Genomic DNA, 15,781 nt, shown 5'->3' on the forward strand with positions numbered 1-15,781 from the left:
CAAGTTCTGTAGAGTACAGCAGCCTCCTCAAGGAAAGAGGGATACAGAGAAAACAGGAGAGGTCGCTCAAGGGAAAAGAAAGGAAAAAAGCACAAAGACAAAAGGATGAGCCAATAAACCTCCAGTGCTGTACTTTGGGAAGAGAAACCTGCTAGATAGAATTGGAACCAATCATTTCAATGAAATAGCACATTATATTTTATTTTATTTTACTCTTATTGTCCATATGTTTCCTCTTTGCAGTACTTAAATTTAAAAATAAATGCAGCAGCTAGGAGTCTGTCCAGTTCAGACCAACAGTACTTATAAACCCCTTTGTTGACAGACCATTGGTTTGACTCCATCTGAGCTTACAGACACTGGGAAATTATCATTTTCAGTGGTAGTATTTATTTGCTGATTTTAGGCCTGACTTAGCACATTTCCAGTTTAGAGCATGAAACATGTTGACAGGCCCGACAGCAAGACTGTGAGCAATTTGGAACTTGACTTTAAAAACAGAGCATTTAAAAAAAATAATGCAAGTTTTTAAAACAAGCTTTGGTCACAAAACAACATGACAGAGGAAACAATTTATTTTTATGGACTGGATGTCAAACACATGTTTCTGAATAACATCTGAGACAAATCAGTGGGGCCCTGATGAAAGTTGCTTTCTGATTCTCCATTTTTCCCTTTGGAAAGTTTGTAGGCAGGTACATAACCCAGCTCCCTGAAAACACAGGGTTTGAGCTGGTAGCCTCAGATCAATGGGAACAGCAGTGACATGTAATTATTTTACAGTCTCTTGTGAGGAACAGCCAAGTTCAGCCTCCTCCTGCAGGGAGCCATCTTTATCTCCTGCTTCAAGGTGCTCTTGGATCCCCTGCTCCTCTCAGCTGTCTCTGTGGATCTGAGTCCCTTGATGAACTCAGGGTGTGACCTGCAGGGCCCAGAGGCTGAGGTACCCTCAGCTGGAATTCTCACAGCCTGAGGAACACGTCACAAGGTGGTATAAAATTACACAGACATTGTCCTTCCAAACTATGGATGTTTCTTTAACTCAGTTTTCTTAGTATTCCAACAGTCCCACTTACATGAAAAGCAAAAAAAGCAGAACCCAGAGAGCAGGCCAGGCACAGATCACCCAGCGAGGCACAAAAACCCCATGAGAAATAAGAGGAGAAATCTTACAATGATGGGAAATATTTCATCCAAGTACCTCCCCTCCCATGAGATCAGTGATGACTCCTCTCCCCTAGGAGAGCCTGGCCCAGTGTGTTTTGAAAAATGCATTATTTGGGTCCCAGGAGCAGAGCACAGACCTTGCTTCCTCCTTGTGCCTCCACACAAGGCTCCTGGAGACACAGCAGTTACTGACTCCTGACTCAGCTCTCTGCTCTCCCAACTGGCACTCCCATTGACAGGACAAATCCCCACACCAGGGGAGAACCATACATCTTAATCAAGACTTAGATGCAAGTCTGGGGGCAGACTTTTGCACTTCCTTTGAGCAGCCAGTTTAATTTTGGGAAGTGCTCCTTACAACAGAGCCTCTCTAATGAGCCTCCCTCCTAACTCCTCTGGGTCTCCAATTTCACAACTTCCTTGAAACAAATGGAGCGTTGCTCTATAGAAAAAGCAACTCTGAGTCCCTATTCAGCAGAAATGATGGAAAGTTTTCTGAGCTGCAGTGTGTGGCTGCTTTGTCCTTCTTTTGTATCTACATGGCTAATTTTCTTTCACAGGATGGAGAACTGTACGTTGATTAAGACAAAATTTCCCCTACTTGCCTGCAGACCACACTACGAGCCTCTCGACTCGCTTTGTAGTTGGATGTGAATTCAACCATGATACAATTTTCAGAACAGATCAATTTGAGAGGAGCAGCAAACACGCAGGAGGAATGAACCAAAAAATCACTAGGAAGCAGCTACTCAGGGACACTTCTGTGATTTGCTTTCAGCTTTTTTGAGTAGCTGCTAACAAAAAGCTGAAGGCTTGCACAGCCAGCTGGGGGACCATTGTGCAGACACAGCACAAGAAATGTATGCTAATGTAAAAGGAGTGTTTTACACCTCTCTGCCCTCCCTCCTGCCTTTACCCACCTGACCTGCAGTCACCACCAGCACCACAATTTTCTCTTCCATGGAAACACTGCTTATGATTCTTGATTCAGTACTGAATGAAATTTATACATGTCTATGTGTACACATCTGTAAGGGTGTGTACAGTTTTTAATAGGTATATAAAACGTTTTATAGAGCCAGAATAATTATTACCTACAATGTTTATATCTCTTTCTATTCCTTTTTCAATACCACCTGCTTCCAGAAGCATGGGTTAGGGGGGCTCTTGTCTCTCTGTGAACTACCTGGCATGCATATTCCCATTTTAACCGGAATTTCTGGGGACTTCAGCAGTGTGTGTATTTAAGAAAACAAAAATGGCTGGATGAAAGATGCAGAGCCTCACATAGCTTATGGCTGTTTGGTACATTTGATGGGCAGAAATTCTTTCTGTCCCAACTGAATTTAAATTATTTACATCAGCCTGCTGACATTAACTGCTCAGGGAACTTGTTCCTCCCCACCACAGTCCCTGCACAAAGAAGCCATGGCTTCCTACATTCACTTCATCACTTACAGGTTACAGGAAAACTAGAAACTGAGACTCCCCAAATTCTGATTTTAGCTGATGATTTCACTTTTCTGCCTGGTTCCCACCTGGGAAAACAAGGCCACACTTTTTACTGTGCACCACCACACTGCAGAACTGCAGTTCCTCCTAGAATGAGGAAAATGCTGCAATACCAAACTTCACAAACCTTACTTAGGGCTCTCCTCTGTGGGGGGGGAAAAAATAAATCTAAACATCAGGGAAATACTGCTTTGCAGGTCTGATTTCACCCACTGATGTTAATGAAAGCTCAGATCCTCACTTCAGTGCCCTGTGATGCACTTAGTGAATAAACCATGAGCAGATGTGTAACAGCACACAGCATCTCCTCCAGAAATTGTCAGCAGGGTGAGGGAAGGCTGACCTGCACTAGCAGTGCCAAGCCCCCCCTACTTATAGGACTTTCCCCTTGAAAATATCAGGGATTTAATGATGTAACTTATTCTATTATCTTGCCCCACTGACACCATGATTATAAACTCATAGCTGAGGCACAGGCCTTCACACATATTTCTTTAAACAGTCAATTTGCAACTGAAATTTTTGGCTCAGTTCCTGTTCTTTGGTGTTTCTAATGAAAAGGCAAATCCCAGCAATAATCAAGTATTTCTTCAGCTACTCCCACCAAAGAAAGCAACAGGATATGTAGAGCCTTGGTTTTCCTTTCACCCTTTGTCTTGAGATCAAAGCCTGCTGCCAGGTCTTTAGGGATTTGACAGAATCACAGGAATCAAATATTGAAATGATCTATTAGGTCACATCTTGAGCATCGTCTCCTTGGGCAGACGAAGATTGGTCTTTGCAACAGTTACTGGAGCTTGCTTATACTTGCTCTTCACTGCCATACCTCAATGCACAAATTGTATCACAATTAAAAGCTTTGCTGCTTTCAACTTTGCTTGGATTCTTTATTCACCAAAGTCTTTCAGTGCAGTTTGTGAACACAGCAAGCAAACATTTCCTACACTTATGAGCATCAGGGCCCAGTCCAGTCTACAGCACCAGATTTTAATAGCAAATTGCATGACTGATGACACATCCTCTGCTGCTCCTACACTTTTTTTTTTTTTTAATTCTATAAATAAACCCGTAGTGAGTTAGTTAAATAAAATCAATCAGTGAGTTGATGTCAGTTGTTAGACCACCCCATGAATAGTCTAAGTCCTGTACTTGCACTGTTCCCACTGACACAATGCCTGGCTGGGCACGGTGAATTCCATAGGACAATGCTGCTGATCCTACAGAAGTGACCGCTGTGGTCACAACTTTAACCTCTTCAGCCCAGAGATCACAATAACCCAAAGTCTCTTTTCTTTCTTACAATCCTCAGCATGTTTGAAATCTCCCCTTTTGCCACCTGCTGGGATTGCAAGCTCCACTTTGGGGGTGCACAACAAATACCTACCCTGGCACACAAAGCTGCACCAGCCCAGAGAGGGAAGAGCTGATGCACATCACAGAGCCAGCACCACTTCCATTCATTTAGTTTTTTATTTACTTTACTTAGGTGTGAGTGTAAAAGCTGGGATTCCATAGCCTTAGACTGTGTGCCTGTGGCAAGCAAACTGAAAATAGGTCAGCTAAAAATTAGAAATAAATGCAAATACATCCAGACTGGCCACTACTGTTTAGACAGAGACACTGTGCTTGTGCAGGGCCAGCACACCTACCCAGGGAGCTCCTGGGCAGACTGGGACAACCCAGGCACTGCCCAGGCACAGGGGGAGGCACTGCAGGTGCCACAGCAAAGCAGATACTCCTCTAAATTCAACCCATGGTGACCCAAGAAAACCTCTAAAAAAGCCCCAATAAAAAGAAGTGATCAGAGAAAGAGCTGAGAGTGCTAGGCTGAGGACACATCCATGAGCACCTCCTCTCTCTCTCCCCCTTACATGGTCCACAGCTTCCACACGTGCTCAGGGCTGCCAGCTTCGGGTTGTGTGACGTCCATGAAGGACAAGATAAAGACAAAATTCAAACAAATGACAAAATGGAAGGCTTTGGTTTTGTGACATCAAAGACTGAAACAAATGACTGCATTGAGTCCTTGAATTCAGGAGTGGCAAAGGCTGGAGAGGGTCCACAGTGACCAGGGCAGCCCTGGCTTTCAGCAGCTTGCTGAGCAAGGCAGTCACCTCTTTAGCTCCTTGCTCAGCCCCAGGCAAGCAATGCCACTTGTTCTGCAGAGCACTTGGCATAAAACTCTCACTCAGGTACTTGTGTGCAGAGGGTGGAGCTGACAATCTGGGAAAATACACTTTTGATGTTCTGCCCATCTATGACAGGCACCCCTGCAGAAATGACACCAAAGTTTTTGTGTAGATGTGGCAGATGTTTAAGGACATTCTAAGAGAGCCAATGACCCTCAATCAAATTTTAAATCAGCTTATGAAGAGATGACAGTGACATTCTGCCCTTCAGAATTAGCAATCAAATCTACCTAATGCAATGAAATTACAGAGCTTAAAAGTTATTAAATTGCAACAGAGCTTTACATCTTTCAAGAGTTGTCTCAAGTTCCTGAGCAGGCCAGGAATTCCTTTCCACTTCTCCATTTTTATTCTTGGCTCACAGCCATTTCACAGATGAGACATTTCCAACTGCTGAAATTAATCCATCAGCTCAGGTTTTACAGAGCATCCAGGAGATGGTTTGGATGGAGGTGGGAGTCTGGCTCTGGAAAGGAAAGCTACTGTAGGGCAGAGTTTCACACACACATTGCACATGGGTGCACAGTCAGGCACTCGTGTCAGGAACAGGAGGTCATGAACATCACCAAACTGAATTACAGCTGCTTGCTGCATTTTTTAAGCCAGGAAAACAGAAAAATCCATCAAGCAATGTCAATGTTTCTTTGGAAGTCTGACAAAAGACTAAAAAAGAGACACCTAAGCTCAAGTATACAAAAACAGCAATCAACCCATCCTTTTTGTATTCTCCTTATTATTGCCACAGAGCAGAGTTTTCAAAGGGAGATTTTAAAGCTTGTTGTTATTTCCCTGTGACTTTTAGGTTCTCCCCTGTGAAGATGGTACAACAGTCACATTAGAAATGGAAAGTAAGATTTCAGCAGAGTTTGGGACCAAAGGCTCATTAACTTCCCATGGAATTTATGTGCTTTGGAAAAAGCCAGCACCATGTCCTTCAAGGGTTCTGTAACAAATGAGCTTCCCCTGATTCAATAAGAAAAGAGAAGAAATGAGAGGTTTAAAAAGCACCAGCAAACTATGATGATGAGCATTTAAAAAGCCAACAACGTTTTCCAGACTGTGTTCTCTCTCTATTGACTCCCACACACAATCAGATGCAGAGTTATGATCATTCCATTTCACATTCACCAAACTTCCTTCCCTCCCCAGGTTCAGCAAAGGATTGAATAAGTTCTCAAAATACCACACATTGGAAATGCAAACCTGGAGGTTCAGGAAGATCTGAGGGATCTGCCATGACATCTCAACATCTCCAGTGACAGGAGATGTTAATAAAACAAGACTTTTTATGTCCTTTATTTGAACATTAGATAGTGAGTGTAACACATGTAACATAAAACTAGAAAAAAATATCAGCAATGATATGCTATAGGAAGATGCTCACTAGTGTTTCCAGAAATAATGAGTAGATAATTTTAAAATTTGGCATGGAGACAGGAATTCCCCCATGTGCTCTCAGTGTCAATGTGGCTGTTCCACCCAGCACAAATTCCACAGCGAGAAAAACGATTTGCCACAAGAACTCTGATTTTTCAGGTACAACTCACAGTCCATTTCCCAGATATTTTAGATCTTTTGATTCACAGTTTCCACCTGTGATGCCAAAAGTCATCAGCTGTATTATAAAAAGGGCAGGTGACAATGTTCTGGACCACATTATGGGCTCAGCACAATGACTCCAGAGGGAGTTTGCCCAAACATGATGTGAAAGGATGCATGATGTGATATCTGGCCAAGAGCAGGTACAAGGATTGCTGATCCAGCTGTGAACAGGCACACTCTTACATTAAACTTAATGTCAAAGTTAATTACAAATGTTATTTCTGCTCTATTGTTTCATAAATGCAATTTTATTTATAAATATCCTCTTGCTTTGCTGGCCATGTACACAGGAATCTCCACCCCCTAACACTTCAAAGGACATCAGTCTTGAGGAAATGCAACTCCCACACTTTGACTGTTCTACAGGAAAAACACTGTTGTTATGCAACACTACACTGCTCCAAAACACCTCAACGTCAGACCCTCAGCTCCAGCCTCAGAGACAGAAACTGCAGTTTATCAGCCATGGAACAAGTTCAGAAAACTGCAACAGGGTCCAGATAATTACAGGGTTTATACAAGGCTCCTCCACAGCAAAAAGGCTTTTTTCTGTACCTGCAAATGTGCACATGCAGCTATTTAGGAAATCCATAAAATTTAGGAGTTTATTTTCTAATTTAACGCAGATTGACCATCAAATAACACTTCCCACCCTACTTCCCAAACATTTTCTGCCAGATATTCGGGGCTCTTTTCCTGAGCTTATAAATGGTCATAAATTAAGCAACATTGCTGAGTTGTTTGTGAAGGAAGGTTATCAGAGATAACCCCTCTCTCACTGATAACCCCAAGTGAGCAGAAATGAGGCACAAGTTCCTCTCCTTTGTTTTTCTTTCCAGACTTGATATTCCTATTGACAATAAAACTCAAAGAGTAATTTTTAAAAACACTTGTCTTTGAGAATGCAGCATTTGACCTAATTTTAAAGATAAACTGCTGCCACAAGACAGGTAAATAAACTGAGTTAATTCTAACTAGCAGGAATGCAGTTAAAGAACTGCAAGAACTCCAAGAACTGCAGCAAACACATCCAACATCCAGCTTGCTCCACAGTGACAACTTCATGGAGTGCAGGATCACTATTGAGTAACAATTTCAGATAACAATAAATAACATACCCATCTTCAGTAAAAACAGATTTCAAAGAAAATACAGTATAATCTCCTAGTCAAGCTATAGCTTTTCTTAGAGTTAAAACACATTAATTTTGCAAAGATTGCTAGGAAACGTTTGATGACAGTCACCAGTCCTCTGGTTTGTGTCTCATCAAAAGCCAGGCAGTTTGCAAGGCTTTGTGCTCAGCCTCTCTTTACAACCTTCCCTCAAAGCACCAACCTGGCCTGACACTGATAAATCCTGAGGGGAGAACACAGGCAAAAGGTGACACAGCTCCAGTCACACCTTTTACAAACAGATGCTCTACAACAGATTTAAAAAAAAAAAAATAGGAACTCGATCAATAGAGCTGCTGCTTTCCAAGATCACAAAAGTGTTTGTAGGACACCTGTTAAGAGCAAAAGCATTCCCTCCCTTCCAAATGCCAATTATCCAGCATGAAATCGGAGTCCGGTCAGCACAACTACTAATTAGGGTTCTCCCGGCCTTTTTAATTTACAAATTGCTTCTCCATGCCTTCTCCCAGATTCTGAGAGTTATCACAAATGTCTACAAACACAACTGGACAAGTATTTAAAAGCAATTCTGTTCTGTATAGAGTTAATCCAGTGCATTCAAAATAACTCACCCACTAATAGCTTCACATCTCTGACGGTGAAATCCGGGTCAGGCATTCTGTAATTAGCAAAGAAAGCAAAGTTAAATACTGTCAAGATAAGCATGGGTACACTCTCGTTACCATAATAAAGGAGAAATAAATGTATGGTGCTCTTTGTCCATAGTGCAGGAGGTGGAATCGAGCAAGGCCCCTCTGAAGTGTGGACAGTGCAAGTTTTAATGACACACATGACATCTTGGCATTGGCAAGTGTACAACAGTTTTTCTACTCACAATGAAAGAGAAGAGGTGTCTTTTCGAGCACTTTTTATCAGCACCAGAGTGGGAGAGAAGGGAAGGGGATTGGGAGTGATTTCAGTAAAATCCTCAATGTTTATAGCTTGTTAAGCAACTCGTGGTGCCTCATGTCTGTTCCCCAAGGTGAGCATTGTCACACTTGCCAAACTGAGGCACAGAGCAGTGAAACAACCTGCTCAAAGCCACATCATCACAGGTAGGAATCATGGCTTGGAAATAATATATATTTTAAAAAATTTAAAAAATAAAGCCCCTTCGTTTTAATGACTGTTCCAAACCTCCTTGTCTGGCAGAAGACATCCTGGCTGTATTTGGTGGGTTGGGAAATTGTTCAATTCAATTTGGGCTAATTCAGAGCTAAATTAAATGGTAGCATAATTGGTTCAGGGATGTTGATGCATTTACAGGATCACTTCTAACACAGGCAATGTTTTAGGGCATAATGTAATTAGAGAGTAGCCTGGTCCAGAAGTGAGTTCTACATGTCAGGGAGAGAGTAAAATTCTGCAGCATAGAAACTGGATGAAAAAAGAAAATAAAAACAGTGCTGAGGTTTTAAGGGTGATTGACTTCATTTTACTGACAATATTTCACACTTCACATTGCACAAAAGCTGACTGAGGAATTGTAATGAAAAACAGCCCAGTGGGACGTGCCAGCTCAGTGCTCTGCCCCTCTTGTACTGCCCCACGTTGAAGAGAAACAATTTTCTTCTGGACTTTTGACATTATTTAGTTGAAAATAGAACAATCCAGCCCATGGGCAAACATGCAGAACAATAATTTTTACTATTAGGAAAGCACTGAAAGGTAAAGTTAAAAACTGCATTTACTGGCATGCACATATCTTGAGAACTATTTGCCAAATTCTCTTTGTCCACTTTCTTTTACCCTTATCACCTTCCTCTGGTGGGATGCAGAGGCTGGACAGTATCTTTTGTTAGTTCTCTGCCAACCCTCACATCTTTGCATTTGGCTGTGAGGGCCTCACAGCTTTGGAATTCACTCCCTCTCTGGAATGAAACAGCCTGAATCTACTGACCTTCAGGGTTCATTCAGAGCTCATCTTTTCTTTCCAAGCACTAGAAAGTCAGAAATAGGGGAAAAGAAACAGGAACCATTTGTGGGCAACAAGAACATGCCAGGCTTGTCTGCAAATGACACAGCTTGCTTGTATTTGGTGTCAGAAATGTCCAATAATTAGATAGGCAATCTTTTTCATATTTATATAAATCAAAATAAAAATCAACTGCCACACTCCGTCTTACACAATTAGGGCTGGTTTGCTACAAAACTATGATAGCAAAAATCCCCAAACCAACTGTTTTCTTGAATGTCACCAATCATTTGGTTTTCTGTTTATAAATCCAGAACAGCAGCAATGCAAGAACTGTGCAGAAATACTTTTCCCTTGATGTTATGCAATTTTCAGACAAATGTATCTTGTGTAAAACCACCGTGAATGCTTCCAAAGATTTCAAATATCATAAACGGTGGTGAAGAATAGTACAGCAGGGTGACTTAACTCCAAAATATCACTGACTACATGGGAGACGTTCAGCAGTCTGTAATAAACAAATTGTGTTGCTGGTTTCCTCAGCAGAAGAGAAATGCAAACACCTCAGGCTGCACTGGGTGCATTTTTGCAAATGTTTAAAGATTTGCTAGAGAACCTATTCAAATCCTAATGAGGATGAGCTCTGGCCAGCACAGGTATCTGATTAACTACAAAACAATGCAAGCTGACTGCTGTTCAGATAAGAGATAACACCTCTCCAAAGAGCATTCTCTTCCTGAGCTGCAATCTTGGAAACAGCCCTCCAAGAAAAACAGCTTCTCCTCTGCTAAGAGATCACAGCGGGGCTTTCCTGCTTTCAGACCTACCAGTAGCAGTTCATGATGGTCACAAGTACAGAGGGAAGCAATTTGCAGAGTTTCATTGTAAGGATTTTTCCTCATTCCTCTCATTCCTTGCCATTTCAGAGCACCTCCAAGCACAGCAACCAAACTGTTCAGCTCTGTACCTCTGCCAGGCACAGACATGCAGGCTGACTGCTCAGCTTGCATCAGCAGATATTCAAAACGTCCAAAGTCAAAAAATCATCTTATGTCAAAAGTCACCCTACAGATCTGGATCACCCAATCCACCACAGGATGATGCTCACAGCCTCCTGTGACTGAAGCCTAGGAATGTTTGTGCCTGCAGGATGAGCTCTCATTTCCACACTTCTTCACTCTGGAGCACGAGCTGAACTGGTACCATTGGCTCAGCAGCAGGAGCTGAAACATCTTCCCAGTTTTCTTCTTGAACTGGGAGGAATTTCATGGGAACTTCCCCGACCCCAGCAGGAGGATCTGGGTGCTGGGAAGGTGCTGGGAAGGTGCTGCTCTGGCTCCCAAATACTCCCCAGCCTCACTGAACAGCTCATGGCTTCTTCAGGAAGAAATTCTTGAAGCTTTTACCACTTGTCCCTTAGAAGCAGCAGTTTAAAACCAATGCATACAGAGAGAGCCTATTGAGCACTTCTTGTTGAGAGTTCAACATATGAAACTATTTCACTACATCACCAGAAACATCACAGCAGCTCCTGTTTGCTGTTATAGTAAAAGGACACATGGTTGTCAAATAGCCCAAACTCTGCTTGTCTCATTCCTTAAATTATACTGGGGTGGCTTGATTACTTTTAATTAACAATTGGGAGTCCTTGGTCCCCTAAACTGGGAAGAGTTCCACAGCTGGAAACTAAAGTGAAACTGAGCAAAGTAATGATGCTTTCAAAAATTATTTTTCTTTCTTCCAGCAATAGTCAGTTACATGATCCTAATTTCCAAAAATATCAAGAAACATTCATCTAAACTATGGATTAAAGACTGATAATGTTAATGCTTTTAAGACTTTTCTTTTAGACACTGTCACTGTCACAAACAAAGTTGCAGGATTCTCTTATTAAAATACCAAATCCTTTATACTGGATGTTAACCAAATGCCACCTCAAAAAGGCTCCAGCAATCTCATATTTAACCAGACATTATTAAATATTTACAAAGCTGTAACATTCTGAAGAGACATAATTATAATGGAAAACGACAGGCATCATTAGAATTCCACCTGCAATGAATGAAAGAATTGAGAAGTCAAAAATTGAAGGGAGTTTGTTCTGTCATTACAGCATGGATTGGGTGCAAAACCCTTTGTATTTCATTCCTAACTTTCACTGCTGACATACTTTTGACTGTGTAGTACCATGCTGTATGCACTTAACTTTTATAGACTTCATTATCTGCTTGTTTATAAGTGGAAAATAATCATTCCTCCTCTCAAGGCTGCTGACAGTCTTACTAATTGCAATCCATTTTGAGATCATCAAAAGAAATATCAGATACAAGTAGAAAGCATAATGGTTATTTTATAAAAGCATTTATTAATCACCAAAATTTGGTTGTAACTTACTTAATTCCCAGTCCATCCTTATTTCTGAAGATGAGGGGAACTCTGAGAGCTTCTCTTTGCACATACTCAAAAGTAAAATCTGTGGAAATGAATAAGAACAACATCCCAAAGCAATTACAATGGTGTTGGCACCTCACAGTTACATTTTCTCAGACTCTCCCCATTCCCCTTTTCTCACCAAAGAACTCCCTATCACCTAAAGAGAAATAGAAAGAGAATGCATATTTTAGATCCAAACCGGAAACCCAGTGACAGACAATGCTGTCCCAGCTGCTCCCTATTTTTCCTGTTCACTGATGCACATAAAATAGAAGCCAGTCAGTTTGTCAATTAAGGTCTGTGTTGAAACACCCAGGCTGTAATGAAATACCAAATTAACAGTTAAAAGATAATCCTGACCAAATACTGCAAATCAGTCAGGTATTTTTGGGCAAATGTGTAGTTTAAAATGTATGTGTAAGTTTAGATTTTCTAAGTTACACATTTCTACTTAGATAAATATAATTTTCTTGTGAGCATTATCTGGTCCTACCAGAGAGCTCTAATTCCATGAACACATAATTCTTTTTATGTGGGGGTTACTCTTGGTTTCAACAGAACAACTTTTCTTTTAATTAATCAGCAATGTAACTCCAGGAGCTGATAGGCAGATTTTACACAGCTCCTGGCACTTAGGAAGTCTGTGAAAAATGAATTGTGGGGAGTCACAGTATAATACACAATCAAAGTGAAAATTAAATATAAATTTGTCATGTTAACACTGGCCAGAATTACCTTGCTGCTCCTCTCTGAGGATTACGCAGGACTGGCCTTTCCTGGGGATTTCTCTATGCATGGTCTGACACAATAGCAGTGATTTGGGGATTAGAGAGGAAGTTACAAGGCAGCGATTTGGGTGAGCCATGGCTACAAAACCCCACACTCAGTTTGGAGCCTTCTGCCACAGAGAGCAGAGGAATTCCTGCAGCAGCCATGGACTGTTTCTATGGCTCTGCTATTCCCCCATTTTACAGGAAAAAATGACTTTTATAAAGCCTTTCCTACACTGCCCTGGAATGGAAAGCACTGCTTGACTGTCCAGCACTACAGAATGCCCTGCAAACCCAGAGCCCTCTCCCTGCAGGTTATTCAGGCACACACGAGCAGTTTCACTCCAAGATTCTTCCAGCTGCCCACGCTCCCTGGGCCAGCACAAGCACCTCAGCCTGAGTCTCCATTCCTGATGTTTCTCTGCTCTAAAACCCACACTGAAAGCAAGAGGAGAGCCAGAGGCCAAACTCCCGTGCCTGCACATGTACTGCCCTCTATTTTTACTTTTTCTTTGCTGTATTCAGTTGGTAATTATGACAAGTAGGGATGTAATGTTCCTACTTAAGAGTTACCAAATCAGAGCACTGTAATTATCCATTTACAGAAACATTAAAACTACAGAAACTTTATTGCCACTAGTGTCAAAGTGTAATGAACACTCCATTTAACTAAGGTTACCCAGTAAATATTTCTGTGCTAAATAAGTCATCCTTGCCCATAGGCATCCCCATTAAAGCTATTGCCTTTTGGTAAGCAATAAATAAACTACAGAGACTTTTCACAGACACTGATCCAAGTCAGAAAGTCAACAAACATCAGGAGTAATATTGGTGGAAGAAGCAGAGGCACTATGTAGCCTTGCAGACTAGAGAACAAGTAGCTATAACAAACTGCATTCAAGGCAAAATTCACACCACTTCAAGATGAGTTATCAGTGAAAATAAAAACAAGGACATGGGAAAGAAAAAAAGAATATTGCTCAACTAATTCCATGTGTTCATATAACTTGTTTTATTCTTCCATACTACTGTCATTGTTTCGACCAGATTCAATTCAACTCTTAGGTTTCTAGAGAAAAAAAGTAAACCAATAGTAAAAATAAAAACAGAGCAAATAGCAAGGCAGATCCTTTCTTCCTAATGCCTCAACAAAGCATTTAAATCCCTTGTGGGGTTGAACAAAGCCGACACAGACCACAACAAAATAACAAAAGACACTCATTTATTTTCAAGTTCCCTAGAAAGGAGAGAGCTGCCCAGAGATTTTGGAGCTGCCAAGCCAGGGAAGATGTGGATTGTACTATCCTTAGCATGGAGCAGTGGCAACCACTGGAGTGTCTGGAAGCTGAGGATGGAATGCAATCATTTTCTGGAAAATTAATTAACATTTTCCAGCTAAAAAATAGTTGCTTGTGTTTTGTTTGGAGGAAGAGGGGTCAGGGTTGAGCTTATCTCCTAAACAAATACCTTCCTAAGTAAGATAGGTATTTAATTTCTCCACCACAACAACTTTTCTAAAAGGAGCTTAAAATGCTCATGCACAACTAAGCCTAAGGGAGAAAAGGAAACTTTCTAAACTCGATTAGTGGTTCCACACAGCTAGAGCAATTTCAGGAGGATTACAGCCAAAACTTCTTTCCTGAGAGAGCCATCCTAAACAGGCTCCTCAGTCAGGCCGAGTTTTGGTGACGGCCATCTGGGATTAGGGATCCGTGTCAGCAGCACAGCGGTCAATAAAGGTGACCTGCAGCCCCCCCGGCCCGCTGGGTTCCCGGGCAAAGCTCTCCCGTTTTCCCCGTGCGGCAGAGCGGGGCTGTCTGGCTCTGCTTACGGCTCCGGAATTCCAGGCACCTCAGCAAAGCGAGGAACTTTGGGGAGGGGAGCGCTGTAATTTAATATATGATAGACACACAAAGAAGTTATTGACTTTAAAGTCTCCGAGCCTGGCGAACGGGCTCATCAATCGCACCCTTTCGCAAAAGGGGTCCTGGATTCAAGAGGGGGCGGAGAGGGAGCAGGAATCACCTCTGGCTAAGTGGGGGCTGGGGTTTCGGCCTCTCCCGTGCCAGGAGCTGATTCCTGCCCAGCCCGGTGCGGCGCTGGGGTCACGGCGGGGGGAGCACTGCCATGCATCACCGCGCTCATCCCGCACCGCGCCGGGGCAAAAGCTCCCTCCGGGTGCGGGGGGACGGGCCGGGGCAGCCCCCGGGACGGGACGGGCTGCAGGGCCCCACCAGCAGCCGGCCCCGGTTCCCCTCGGGCCGGCAGCGTCACCGGATCCCCGGGCAGGGGCGCGGGCGCGAAATCCGAAGCCGGAGCGGAGCCGCACGTGGAGGCGGCGGCGAGCGCGGCCGGACAGCCCCGGCCCGGCTGTGTTACCTTTGCCGTCCATGGCATGCACGAAATCCCCGTGGTACATTTTACTCTTTAATTTCTCTTCCAAATTGAAACTCCTGATGCTGACAATTTCCTCCACGTCCGAGAGGTCCTCGTTCTCATCGTACCGCCTTCGGCCGATGCAGCGCTAGAAAAGACACAAAAACCAAAATAAAACACATTGTCCGGAAAAGAAAAAATCGAGGAAAGCACATGGATCGTGCACAACGGTTTGATAAACACACTCTGGAGGAAATAATTAAGATGGCAAGGCACAAACTGAACAAAACCTGAATCCAAACAAGCTCCAACCCCGCTGTATGCACCTTTTCCATCCCGTGACACGGAACTCGGCAGGAATAACAGGTGCTTGGCTTCAGGAAAACTCAAACTTGGGCTGCTGAGCAGGGGCTGGCGCTGGAAGGCGAGCGGGGGACACGTAACTCGCCGACAATTCACAGGCTACAGCACCGAAGCGTTTTGCAATCCCGTAAAAACCCTTGAACGGCGGTAAACGCTCGTTAACGACCGGATCATTCTTTTAATTATTATTATTATTATTGTACGTGAACAAGAGCTAATTCCCCGGTGAAGGGAAGGGGGGCGAATCTTCGCATCTGATGCCCAGCATCCAGGTTTCGGTAT

The 15,781-nt window shown here is 42.8% G+C and overlaps 1 protein-coding gene across 2 annotated transcripts in view; it reads right to left on the bottom strand.

Moving 5' to 3' along the window:
- The window catches only part of KDM2B (lysine demethylase 2B), a 104,056-nt gene that overhangs the window by 87,483 nt on the left and 792 nt on the right, over positions 1-15,781 (bottom strand). Inside the window, exons 1-4 of one of the 2 annotated variants that reach the window (XM_054516734.1) lie at positions 15,463-15,608; positions 15,140-15,284; positions 11,952-12,030; positions 8,215-8,261 (exon numbers count right to left, since the gene is read on the bottom strand). In XM_054516734.1, the coding sequence (XP_054372709.1) occupies positions 8,215-8,261; positions 11,952-12,030; positions 15,140-15,284; positions 15,463-15,471 (280 nt within the window). In that variant the 5' untranslated portion in view covers positions 15,472-15,608. Of the gene's footprint in view, positions 1-8,214; positions 8,262-11,951; positions 12,031-15,139; positions 15,285-15,462; positions 15,609-15,781 lie in introns of those variants that run through there. The other variant, XM_036392987.1, reaches the window with a different exon arrangement.

The sequence above is a fragment of the Molothrus ater genome, chromosome 18, assembly GCF_012460135.2.
Source record: "Molothrus ater isolate BHLD 08-10-18 breed brown headed cowbird chromosome 18, BPBGC_Mater_1.1, whole genome shotgun sequence".
Taxonomy (NCBI): Eukaryota; Metazoa; Chordata; class Aves; order Passeriformes; family Icteridae; genus Molothrus; species Molothrus ater.